This window comes from Chenopodium quinoa, unplaced genomic scaffold, assembly GCF_001683475.1.
Source record: "Chenopodium quinoa cultivar QQ74 unplaced genomic scaffold, ASM168347v1, whole genome shotgun sequence".
Lineage (NCBI taxonomy): Eukaryota > Viridiplantae > Streptophyta > Magnoliopsida > Caryophyllales > Amaranthaceae > Chenopodium > Chenopodium quinoa.
In genome coordinates, this window is record NW_018743327.1 from 3,058,355 (window position 1) to 3,070,896 (window position 12,542).

At 33.8% G+C, this 12,542-nt stretch overlaps 1 protein-coding gene across 2 annotated transcripts; it reads right to left on the minus strand.

The window, feature by feature from the left end:
* Positions 1-1,377: 1,377 nt before the first annotated feature.
* LOC110737406 lies at positions 1,378-10,782 on the minus strand. Of its 2 annotated transcripts, none has more exons than XM_021917768.1 (8): positions 10,202-10,782; positions 9,600-9,679; positions 8,624-8,665; positions 6,698-6,739; positions 6,410-6,493; positions 2,517-2,623; positions 2,148-2,245; positions 1,378-2,040 (listed from the first exon to the last, which is right to left on the minus strand). In XM_021917768.1, exons 1-7 carry the CDS (start codon positions 10,380-10,382, stop codon positions 2,197-2,199), a joined length of 585 nt encoding a protein of 194 aa, XP_021773460.1. In that variant the 5' UTR covers positions 10,383-10,782; the 3' UTR covers positions 1,378-2,040; positions 2,148-2,196. The 2 variants fall into 2 exon arrangements, with proteins under 2 accessions (XP_021773460.1, XP_021773458.1); XM_021917766.1 differs by having other exon boundaries at positions 1,508-2,040; positions 2,536-2,623; positions 10,202-10,775.
* Between the last annotated feature and the right edge of the window lie 1,760 nt (positions 10,783-12,542).

Consider the following 12,542-nt stretch of genomic DNA (forward strand, 5'->3'; position numbering starts at 1 on the left):
TTTTTTTAAAAAAATTATTATAAGACAAATAAAGATAATGATAGATGAAAATTATTATAAGATAAATAAAGATAATGATAAATAAAATTTGTGGTTTTTCATCCACGTGGCATTAAAATTTTATAAGATAAATATCATATCTTATTCGCTACTTTTACCTACGTGGCGATACAATTTTTTTATGTGGCATTAAAATTTTATAATAAATACCATATCTTATTCGCTACTTTTACCTACGTGGCGATACAATTATTTTATTCAAAATTAAAATAAAAATCTAATTTATCATTGGACGAAATATTTACTTTTCTTATGTGGCGCCCCGAGTGCTTTCGAAAAATGCCTACTTTATTTATATATATTAGATTATTATTATTATTATTAAATGTTATTATTGTCGTCGTTGTAATAGAACGCAGAGACGGCACAGTCATTCTAATATATATACGTAACAATAAAATATCACAACATTATGACCTCATCCATTGAACACAGTCATTCCTGCATTATATAATTGATATTTGCAAAAATTAAAAAAAAAAAAAAAAAAAAAAAAAAAAAAAAAAAAAAGGTATATATAATTATTGCTTAACAATTACAATACAGAAATTTGGACCTCTAGATTGGAAATCCTTAATTAACAACGAAATTAAGAGTTTTAAGTTTAAGGAATTGGTAGTAGAGAAACTAGGTGGGGGTACTGGGGTGCGGTGGTTGGTGGTTGGTAGTTGGTGCCTTGGTGGAGTCCTGTTGGTGGTTGAGAAACGGCTGGAAATATCGTAACCCGCAGTTCCTCAAGGTGAAAACGCCTAGAAATTTCGTAACCTGCAGGAGGGAACGAAGCTTCCAGGCGTTTCCACCCACGGGTTACCAGAATTTTGGGCGTTTCATTTAAAAAAAATAAAATAAAAATTCAGAAGCCACTGAAGGTGGTGGTGGGCCTGGTGGATGTTGGTGTTAGTGGTGGTGGCTGGCGAGGAGATAGTGATGGCGGTGGGGTTAATGGGGTGCTTAAATGGTGGGTCCATGTTCAAAGTTTTCAAATAAATTTCTTACCATGTCTTAACTTGGTCATTTCTTGTAAGAATGCATTAGCTAGTGTGTACTCATCATAATCTAGCTATTAGTCATCTAATGAGAAAGCTCATAATGTGGCTGCATCAATGAGGGAGAAAGCTCATAAACCCACTTTAATGGAGAATGCTTCAATATAGGAGAACACTCATAAGCAAGCTCATAACCCCACTTCGATGGAGGAAAACGCTCATAAACCACTAGAAAGAACAGTCAAAATTTTTGGGAGAGTATAATTGTTAAGTTGAGGTAAAATTAATTATTTTTATACCTAGGATAAATATGTAATTTTAGGTTATTTTGCGGACGTTAATTGGAGATTCGAGGGTAACGTTTAGGTACCACCACTAAAATTAGGGTAATATTAATATGAGAAAATAATGAGGGTAAATGAGAAATTAAAATAGAAGGTGAGAAGATCATTTTGAAACATACAAAATAAAAAGTGAGATCATTTTGAAACGAAGGAAGTATCATTTTGTGCATCCATTTTCGTACCACATTTGAATCAAATCCTATCCCATGTAATGTAACCTTGACTTAGACTTAGACTTAGACTTAGACTGATAGTGAAGTAGTGATTACTACTTAAGTACAAAATTACAAACGTGAATTACTTAGAACTTGTTCGCTTCAACTTACAAAAAATATCCAAAAATATTAATCTTGATAAATAAATGTTATTTTAATTGGTATAACTCAATGACTACTAACATACATGAGAAAAGCACAGGAAAGGAACAAATCCATTGTATCATTGTTACGGAGTACTACGTATGTTTCACTTACCCCTTTCTAAGATTTGCTCATATATTACTCAATACGTATCCAAATATCACGACCTTCACATCTTTTGGACGCGGATAATACTGTTGCATGATACGTATCCAAATATTATGATCTTTCACATCTTTTGGAGCAAATCAGTGAATCGTTTGCCTACTCAGAATCTGATTGCCTTGCAGACTGCATACACAAAAAACACACCCATGAGTGTACGCCAAGAGATAATAACCATAATGAGAAAATGGAAAACAGAAAGGATGTTACAATGTCGTAGACACAAGGCTTACCAGCATCTCATGATCTCCCTTAATCTCTTCGATCAGCTCCTCTAATGGTTTATTGGAACTGTTGGGAACATGGGCAGCGAATACAGCATTCTCTAGACCTGCAAGTAAATGGGACAAGAGTTTTCAAATATACAAACCAAAACATTTTCATTAGCCTCTCAGTCGCCCTTGGTGTGAAATCAGTTGTCTCATGATATAGACTATAGAGATACTTTATACGCACAATACACAAATTATCATTATCAGGATATGGTCTCATGACATAATCACAGTTAAGATCACGAAACAATTTATTGCTACAGCTTGAAAACTAAAAGAAAGCTGACAATATGGGCTGTATATCTTCCAGCTGACAAGATATAGGAATACTTTTTGAGTCGTGCAATACCGGATTCTTCAAAGGCATCTATTAACATCATCATCTCCTCCCCAGTAAGTCCAGAAAGAAAACATATCCGCTGTACTGATTTTGCAATCTGTAGAAAACTAAGCTTCATGAGGTACTGAAATTTCCAATTGCATTAGCAGTTCAGCAGCTACAGATTCAGAACAAGAACAAATTTACAAATGATATCGAAAAAAATTTATTCTAAAATCACCAGTCACTCCTTGTCAGCAACACATCTTTAAGAGATTTCTTTTAATCACTAAGAAATAAAAGTTAGGTTTCTCTTCAGTCTTATTTTGCTTCCATGTCAACATAATATTTAAAATCTCAAATCATACAATTTTTTCAAACTGACACCACCTTATTATTGTCCTAGGACGATCAAGTTAAAAGATAAGGTATGACACATCACATACTACAAATGATTTATACTTTATTCAATCATTTTATTTTTATTTTTTTGCTCTTTTTCTAATTAAAAAAAATAATTAAAAAAAAATATATATAAAAAAAAAAAAAGGTTGATGTAGGGGTAATGTTGATGCATCAATGAAGTGTACAAAGACCCGATGTAAAATATGCTCTCGTTGCACAAATTAACTTATGTTCTTTATGTAAGAAAACTGCATTGACGTAGAAGATTTTATTGATTCTAAACCTCTTTTGACATTATATCTTACTCTTTTTTAAGATGATTGTCATTATGGATATTAGCACAGCAGAAACATTTTTTTTCTTCTTTATTACTTAGTTGCTCGTGCATAAGTGAATTTTGGATTTTGATGGCTGATGCCTATCTATTAGTGATGTCAATGCAAAAGTAAAAGATGCAGCTCAATATGGGTTAAACAGAAGAATAGAATAATAAGAGTAGAAGGGAATTGCAGAAGTATACACTTTTCTCTCATCAGACCAGCTAGCTGTAGAAAAGGGTGGACACTTCTGATAAGCGAATTCCTGTTTCTTTTTCTCCCCTCACTGTTTTCCACACCCTCCCCGTTAGACCCATTTTTCGATTTATGTCGACTTTAAGGAAACAAGCCCAAACTACACTGGACTTTTGACCAAGTGGGCTTAATATTGAGACACATTTACCCAAACTGTACATGCTTTAAGCCCGCAGTGTTAATTACAAATTCAACTTTCAATTCTCACGATTGAATTTGGTGCCAAGGAAAAACAGAATAAAGAAAACTGCTATGAGTGGGAGATAACTGCCACACCACGACGCAAAACTGCCATCAAATCACTCTATATAAGCAGCAAGGATCATGAGAAGAGAAAACAATCAATCCCATAATCAAACAACTGCACTTTACATTTCTGCAGGCTTTTTAGTTTCCTGAGTTAGAATTCTAAGCTTAGAAGCCTAGGTTAGAGTAGATCTTAGCAATAGCGATAACATGTAGTCAACATTCTTGGATGAAGTAGCAAACTTCCGATTGTGTTTAACCCATGGAGGTAATGTATTTACAACATCGACAGACTTTTCCAGAAGAATATATGGAGCAAGTTTCTGAGTGGAAAGTGAGGGCTCAGAAGTAAGCGTCATTAAAAGTGAATTTGGACAGTTGGAGGACTGTTCAGAGACTCGAGCTATGGAAGTTCAGGTTTGTGTGGATCAACTAGTCAGCTCTCAAGGATAGATTACAATATATCGTAATTGAGGTCTTGAACTTTGAGGTTGTGTTAGGTTGGGAGGAAACGACTTTTTTTAAGGAAACTGGTTTTACCATTTTCCTCCATTTGGTTTGTAAAGATTGGAAAAATGTTTTCCCTATGGTAGAAAGCCTTTCCTTGTTATTTCTTACCTACCTATTTCTCCTCCTATCCATTCCCTCTCCGACGCTTCATTTTCTGTTACTCTCTAACAACTCTACCTGGGAACCAAACAAAGGAAATGAAGTTTAAAATCCAATTTCCATAGAAAATAGAATTCAGTGCAACCTAAGTACCAATAACAGCAATGTATTGGAGTTTCAAAGAAACTGAAATATATTGAAATTACAAGAGTTCTCAAGGCAAAATTGAGAACAAAACAAGAAAAAGGAATAGAGGAATATAACTGGTGTGCCGTGGGCCATGGCAATAGAGGAGTATAACAAAAAAAAAGCTCCATTTGTTTTGATGGAGAACATATATCATGGAAAATCATTCCCCAAAATAAAACAATTTTCAATGGAAAACATGATTATAAAAAAAGATTCCTTTGTTTGCTTGATTATAGAAATACATATGAAGAAAAGGAATAATGCAAGTATAAGGGAGAGGAAGGATATTAATCAATCAAAGACTTAATCCCATAAGTGGGGTCGGTTATATGAACCAAAAGTGATTATTCTGTATAGTCATCCAAGGGAGAAGAAGGATAAAGGAGAAAAATAGAGAAGTGAGAAGTAAAGAGGAAAATGTGGTACACCGTATACCTTTATTAAAAAAGAAACCTCATCTAAAAAATAACTTTCCACTGATTCAAAAAAAAAAAAAAAAAAATTTCCACATATTGAAAAATTGTTTTTCATCCTCTGTCGGCAATGAAGCCAGTAACAATAGGGATTTACATTCTTAATATCAATTTTTACCTATTTGGGGAGATTATCCCAACAATTCCCTCCCTTCTATATTTTCTCATAACAATTTCAAATTCATTCATGTGTCATGCTATTTTTTTTACCTTTCTTGTACTCCCTTTGTGTTTTAACAAGTATTACACTTACCAAATGCGGCCGTGTTTTAATAAGTGTTACACTTTCTTTTTTTTGGCAAAAAGATATATTTTAATATTATATCTCTCTCCTCTCATGGTCCCCACCCAAAGCCATTACTACTTTTTTTATTAATATTTTTCTCACGTTCATTACATTTCAATAAATTAAGAACCCCATTATCTTTTTTTTAAAATTTTTTATTATTCCAACTACCCCACTTACCTCTTATTTAATTTAAGTCATTTAGATTGCCTAAAACTATGTGCTGGTCAAAATGTAACACTTATTAAAACACGGAGGGAGTATATAAGACAAACCGGCTATGTAGCTTTATTCAAAGTTTTCTTTCTCTCATACATTATTGACTAATGAAGCATCAATCATAATCAATATGTTGTCTTATCAACCTACAAGCCTTATGATTATCCAATTTTCCGGTTAAGTGTCTTCCTCGTTGGGGTTAACACAAATCCTTACAATATAGATTATCCTCCATTCAAGACTTCCATATGAAAAAGTTGGACGTTGTCAACTTAATCATTCCCAATAGGCTTATAATCATATCTTTTTATTTAGCTTTACACGTGTAAGTATGTATCCGGCTCGGCCTTGGTACTAAACTGTTGGGACTTGGGAAAGATCATAGATAATCATAAAAAGTTAATATGTTTCTATATTGCTATATATGCTTTTAAGACTACCTAATTACATAATATATAATTTTTCTAGAAAATGAGCGATTGAAATTAAATAAATTCTATGGTTCTACCTCTTATTCCTCTCCTTGTCTTCCTCTATTTTTTCTTTTTAATAAATTTTTTTATAGTATTGTAGAGAGAACCACAAAAACAAATGATGCAGACAGAATTTGATCCTAGACCACCCCTCAAAATAGTTGGTAATCCACTTCTCTAAATCATTTTTTCTTTCCTTTTCTATTATTGCTCCTTTGATATATTTAAGGCATTCCAAAAACACGGACGAACATTTACCAACACCAATGAAGAACAGTTGAAATGTCAATTTGGGAAAACTAGTTGCTCGCCCATATTTACCAACACCAATGATGAACAGTTGAAATGTCAATTTGGGAAAACTATTCGCTCGCCCATTCCATAGGGGGGGGAGAGGGGGGGGGGGGAGAGATCACAAAGCTCATTTCTAACCTTCAAATTCCCCAAATCCTGGTGTTTAGTATTCACTGCATCCCAAAGTGAGCGAGTAATCATGTCTTCAGTGCAGTAGATAACCTGCAATAATAGTTAAAACAATTAAAAAGATACAACTTTTACAAAATACACAGCAGAGAGCTACACCCAACAACTACACAGAAATTGTAAAAAATCTTGCAAAAATGAACACTATTTTTCCAAGGTTGTGTATTATTTCCTCCCAAGAAGAATGTTTCCCTGTTGATAATTTACGAATAAGAAAAGGAAAAATTCTTATCATACCTGTAAAAACTCCCCTTCCAACTCCTTCAGAAGCTGCTGTATCTGCAGTAAGTTGAATCTTTTCAGAACCATGTGTCCTATATCTCCAGTCAGTCACGTCAAAACAAGGAATTTCAAAACATTGTGGAAGGCTTACATTTAAAAAATTAAAGAGAATGTATTTATCCTGCAGATTGTAGTACTAGGCATGACAATTCTACATATTAAATACTACTTGGGCACATTGAAAACAAGAAGTTAAGAAAACAAAAATTTTCAACAATACTTTTTATGTTTGAGTAAGACATTTTTGAAAGCAGTTCTTGGAGCTGAGACTAGGCAGAAGGATTTTAGTTGGGTCAATATCCCTATAATGATATCCATTAGGTCCATTTTACCTGATATCACAATAAACTACAGTTGCAGCTATTCCTTTCATCCACTTAGGTTTTACGTTTTTCACCATTTACCTATCAGAATTTATTGAAACTAAATGAAAATAGTCCAAAATTGTCAGAACTTATGACAATGCTATCAGTTGTTAATAGAACTTGGATATCCTGATAAGCAACATTTATATAGGGTAGTTTTAGAGTCATTTTCGAGTTTATTATTTTTAATAATTTTTCTCCCTTCTTTTTTTTTTTCTTTATCTATTTTAAATTTGAGTTTTCATTATTTTTAGTTGTTTTTAGTTTACTTTCGTTTCATTCCTTTATACTCCTTGACTTTATTCATATTAGGAGTATTTCTTATTTTCTTGGATTCATAGTTAATGTTATCAGTTTAATATAGCTTTATTTCTATTTGTTTTATTTTTATTTCTCGATCACTACTTGTCTTTAGTCTTGTGTGTAGGTGAGCGTTGGAGTACGAGGCGCTATTCAAGCTTGATTCAAGCTTAGGGGGTGTTTGGTTCATTATATTGGAATGGATTGGTATGGAATCCCATACTAGAGAGGTATGGATTCTAAAACCCATACTAGTCTAAATTTGTTTGATTTTAATGTTGGAATGAATTATTTACTTCATTACAAGAATGGAATTGAATCTTGGGGGAAGAGGTGGATATGGGATTCCATAGGTATGGGGTGGAATTAGAACCCCTTGGGTATGAGATTCCATAACTAAAAAGCTCCACCAAACAAAAAATAGATGGAATGGATTCTAACTTCATTCCAACCCATTCCAAATAATCCAACCAAACGGCCCCTTAATTGATGATAGCAGTCAATCCTTCATCCAGCCTTGTCCTTCAGCCATTCACCAAGCCTCACAAGCAACAGCCATTGCAGTCAAGGCATGCACCCAACGCAGCGCGGACAGCGGCTCGGGCAAGCAGACCCTATACTCCCACGGTGCTCTACTTTTTATCCGAGGTGCATCACTGCATCGGCCAGGTTGGCGCAGCGTGGACCCGTTGGACCCAATGTCCGTGCTGTTATACGTCGACCAAGCATCGGACACCACGTGCAGCACAAGCAGAAGCATAGGCAGCACGCGAGAGTCTGCCCCAGGACGTACCCTCGCAGCCGTGACTGGGTGCACCTGCAGCTCCCTGCATATGCCTATTAGTCACTCATGTCTCTTATTTTCTATAAATAGGGCCTTGGTCTTTGTATTAAGTACATTTAATTAGATGATAATCCCCTAGATTAACTTAGCATTGTAGACAGAGAAACACTTAGTTTTAGCCTTCTCTAGATGAATTTGTGATCAACATGTTAAATATTTTTCAAGATTAATCAAGTTTCTTTAGTAATTTCTTTCACTGATAACCTCCAAAAGAAAATTTCCAGCTTAATTTTTTATGTTTTACCAAATCCATATGAAATTATGTAGTCCCGTAGGTCATGAACTTCTTTCTTACTTTCCACCCAGAAGAAAGGATAAAACAAAGAAGAGCAGCAGTGAATCTCACCAAGTACAATTAGCCAAGGAAATTACCTTATCTGCCTCTTCCACTTTAAAACCCACGAGCAGTAAAGCCTGTAACAGGAATACACATATACAAAGTATAAGTGTTACTGAACAACAGACAGACTCTGCGAATGAATACTTCAGATTGACAGTTTTATCACTAAATTAACATCAAAATACATACAAAATGAGACAATTTTTTAATTTTTCTTTGTGATAGCTTTCATGTACTTCGTTTATATTTATATTTATATTATTTTTATATTTTCAAAATAAAAAATCTGGCAATGAGCATGTTTATAAGAGTCTTCCCTAGTCCTTGGATATTCATATACAAAACTGCACTTCCAACTCCCTCATATATACCCAAAGTACCATCTCAAGATACTTTTGAGCACCCAACTCATTTTTCCACTAACAACTTAAGAGACCTTTTTAAATTTGTCTCGTATTATTTTCAGGAGGTGCTTCTTTTCTACATCATCCTTCCAAGTTCTCCCATCCCATATATTTCTTTTTTTTTTTTTTATAAGCCATCCCATATATTTCTAAATTCCTTCAAATCTCTCACTTTCACACTGCAGAATTGTAGAAGTCTAAATTCAAAGAATGGTGTTTGACTCTAGCATATTTGGGGAAAAGAAAAAAATAAAAAGAAATAGAGGAGAGAAGGTAAAAATAAAAAGGAAGAATTTGGAGGTGGATGGGAACAAAGTGAAGAAAATGCCCCCTCCCCTCGAAGATGACGATATCCTAGCAATATCTTTGAAAAAATAAAAACATATTCCTTCAAAGCGATTTATGAGTTTTTCACAAGAATAATGCAGCACTTGAATAATTGTTAAATTAAAATGCATTTTGGCTAATTGGGTTTCAGATAGCCAAAGTTCTATTCTTTGACACATTGATAGTACAAGCATTGATCAGCAGAAAGCTGCTGCAATTCACATGAGTAGTCAGTAAACATAGTAATTTTCAGTAAAGTTAACTAATCTCAACTTACTGGGGGACCATAGCTGGGTTCTTCAGCTTCCAGAGGAACAAACTTTGAATCTTCATCTAGCTCACTTGGAACTTGAAGTCCTATATGATTAAGTTGAAATGTTCATCAATGCAGTAACTGTAATAGACCAGCCTATGTGTAATGCAGTTTCTTATCATTCGTAAACAAAGACTTTGCAATTTAACATATTATTTTAAGAAAGGTTTATGTTAAGTCTTCTCACCATACAATATATAGGATTTCCCTAATTTATTATTCAAGATATTAATCAGGTGTTCAACATAGATTCGATTGAGTTTATAACAAATCAACTTGGTAGAGTTTATAAGAGATTGCAACATGAACAACATTCAATCATTTCCACTACGGTTATATCACGAAATTGTTACTTCATATACCTGCCAGGTTATAAAATTGGACTTCGCACCCAAATTCAACTACCCAAATGCAAATCACTTTAATACAATACAAAACAAAAATGTTGATGGCAAAAGAATGAAGCAAAAAACTAATTAAGACATAATTGATGAAACCCAGAAATGGCAATTAAAGGAAAGCGAAAGATTATAAAAAATGCAAAGCTTAATAAAAAATGGTTGTACCTTCAGAAGAAGCTCTCAAAAGAGGGTGAATTTTGCTCAACCCAGAAGAGGAGAAAGAAGGAGGAGGTGAAATTTGAGGAAATGAGTGAGACTTTGGTAGGAAAGATGAAGTTGGAAAAATGAGCTTTGAGGGAAACCCATTCATGGACAGAGACAGTCCATTTACAGTAGCAGAAGCCATACTATCTATGGAACTTTCACACCTCTATCTCTATCCACAATAAATTTCTAGAGTTGTCATTTTTTTTTTAATTTTTTTTTTTTGGAAAGAAGAGATGTCATTTAGGGGTGTTTGGTATGGATTTTGTTTCTGTAGAGGTGGAAACGGAATCATATTACCGATAATGAGGAATTAGAATTTGTTTGATTAATGAGTAAAGTAACAAAAATTATATTAAGGTGGTAACTTTTTCTGCCACATTGTTTTCGAGTGTAAAAATGGAGTAACAAATCACGTTTCTTACCTATGATCCAAAACATCACAATTCTATCCTCTTCTCTCTTGAGGAATCCCCTGTTAATTGGAATGATACTTCGTATTAAAGTATAAATTTTGTTGAAAAAAAAAAAAAAAAAACCTAGCCTCTCTTTTCTCTCTAAAACCCTAGCCTCCATTGTTGAATTTTGGAGGGGCTTCCATCGATTTTTATCGGTGGAAAGCCCCAATTGTTTGTTTTTGTGTGCTTTTTCTATTGTTTTAGGTTTATAATAATTCTTCCTCTTCTATTCTTCTTCTTTGGGAGGATTTGGCTCCTTCGAAAGACCGGGTTTTTCTTCTCTCTTTTGAGGGATGATTTGCTTTTTTATTTTATGGATTGCTATAGAATTATTTCATGGGTAAAATTTTGTGTGAGATCGGAAAAGAGGTATATATTTCAATTACAATCTAGAGAATCAAACGGAAATTTTCTGCACAGCTACAACAGATCGATAGACCCCCTCGCCGATGAAGGCTGTAAATCACATTGATATGAAAGAGGGTATGAAGATTGTACGATTTGCAACAACGATCGTAGCTTTGCTTATGGAATGTTTTTATTTGATTCAATTATTATGTATTCATTAGATCTAAATCTCTTTGTAGATGTCGTATGACTTTATTTATGAATCAATTTTATTTCAAAAAAAAGGAACCCCCTGTTAATCTATTAGATCAAACGAATTTGTTAATCAAGTGGCGTTTTGGTAATAAATAAGAACTACTATATAAAAAATGTCAGCTCAATTCTTAGCAACATGAAGTGCTGAGTCACAAGTATAGCGGCTAACTTAACATTACATTCAAAGTAGAAGGCGTCTGTTGTGTAGTCTTTTTTTACGATAATGATTTTTTTAGATCGAGTGATATTTATTACTAGTTGGTTGATAGGTTTACGCTATTGTGTTTCTAGATTTGTAGCTATAGCTATAGTTATCTGAGCAGCTACAACGGTTTTTCCTCCGTTACTGGCGACAATATACAACTGCAAAGAATGCTCAACTAACCTAAACTACCTATTCACAAACCACCTCATTCCTCCCGATTTCTATTTTGAATTGGCAACAAAAACTCTCGCTCTCTTTCTCATGGATCAACCCACACAAATTCACTTTTGAAAAAAAAAAAGAGAATAAAATCAAACCCTTCTTTGAAACCCTAAATTATTAGGGAATTCATATAAATAGAACCAAAATCAAGTGTAAAAATTATGGTAAACTTTTGGATTATGTTTATGATGATGGAGCAAATTTTAAAGTAGACCATGGTGCATCTTTCTTAGGTTGTCTAATCTAAAAATACATTTTTTATTGTTATTTGGGCTTTTTCTATCTCCTCCATCCAACCTAATGATTCATCTTTCTAAATATTTCACACCTTCAAATTTCTCCTCCCTCACTACTAGAAACATTCCTCCTCCTTAGGGATGACAGTAATTTGAATGTGATCTGATCCAAATAAAATAATCTGATTCAAATCTGAACATGAGTTTGATTTAATAAGTCCGACTTCGAACGGAGTCGGATCGGATTTGGATCCTGCTTGAAGTTCGACGGATCTGACTCGAGTCTGACTCCAACTCCAATCCGCGATATATACAAGTATATTTTTTAGGGTTTGTACTGCATTTTTTTGTAGGGTATAAATAAAACTTTTTACTACTACACGCCACTTTCATCTTTCCTAATGCTCAAACACTGTAGAATCTAAACAATATCTCCTTATCTCCTCCTCTTTCTCATTCCACTAAAACAACTCCGTAAACTACCTCTTCTCTAAATTTTCTCCCCATTTTTATCCCTCTAATTTTTTTAATCTCATCATTTAATATCCTCATTCATATATATCTATTTAAAGAGCACA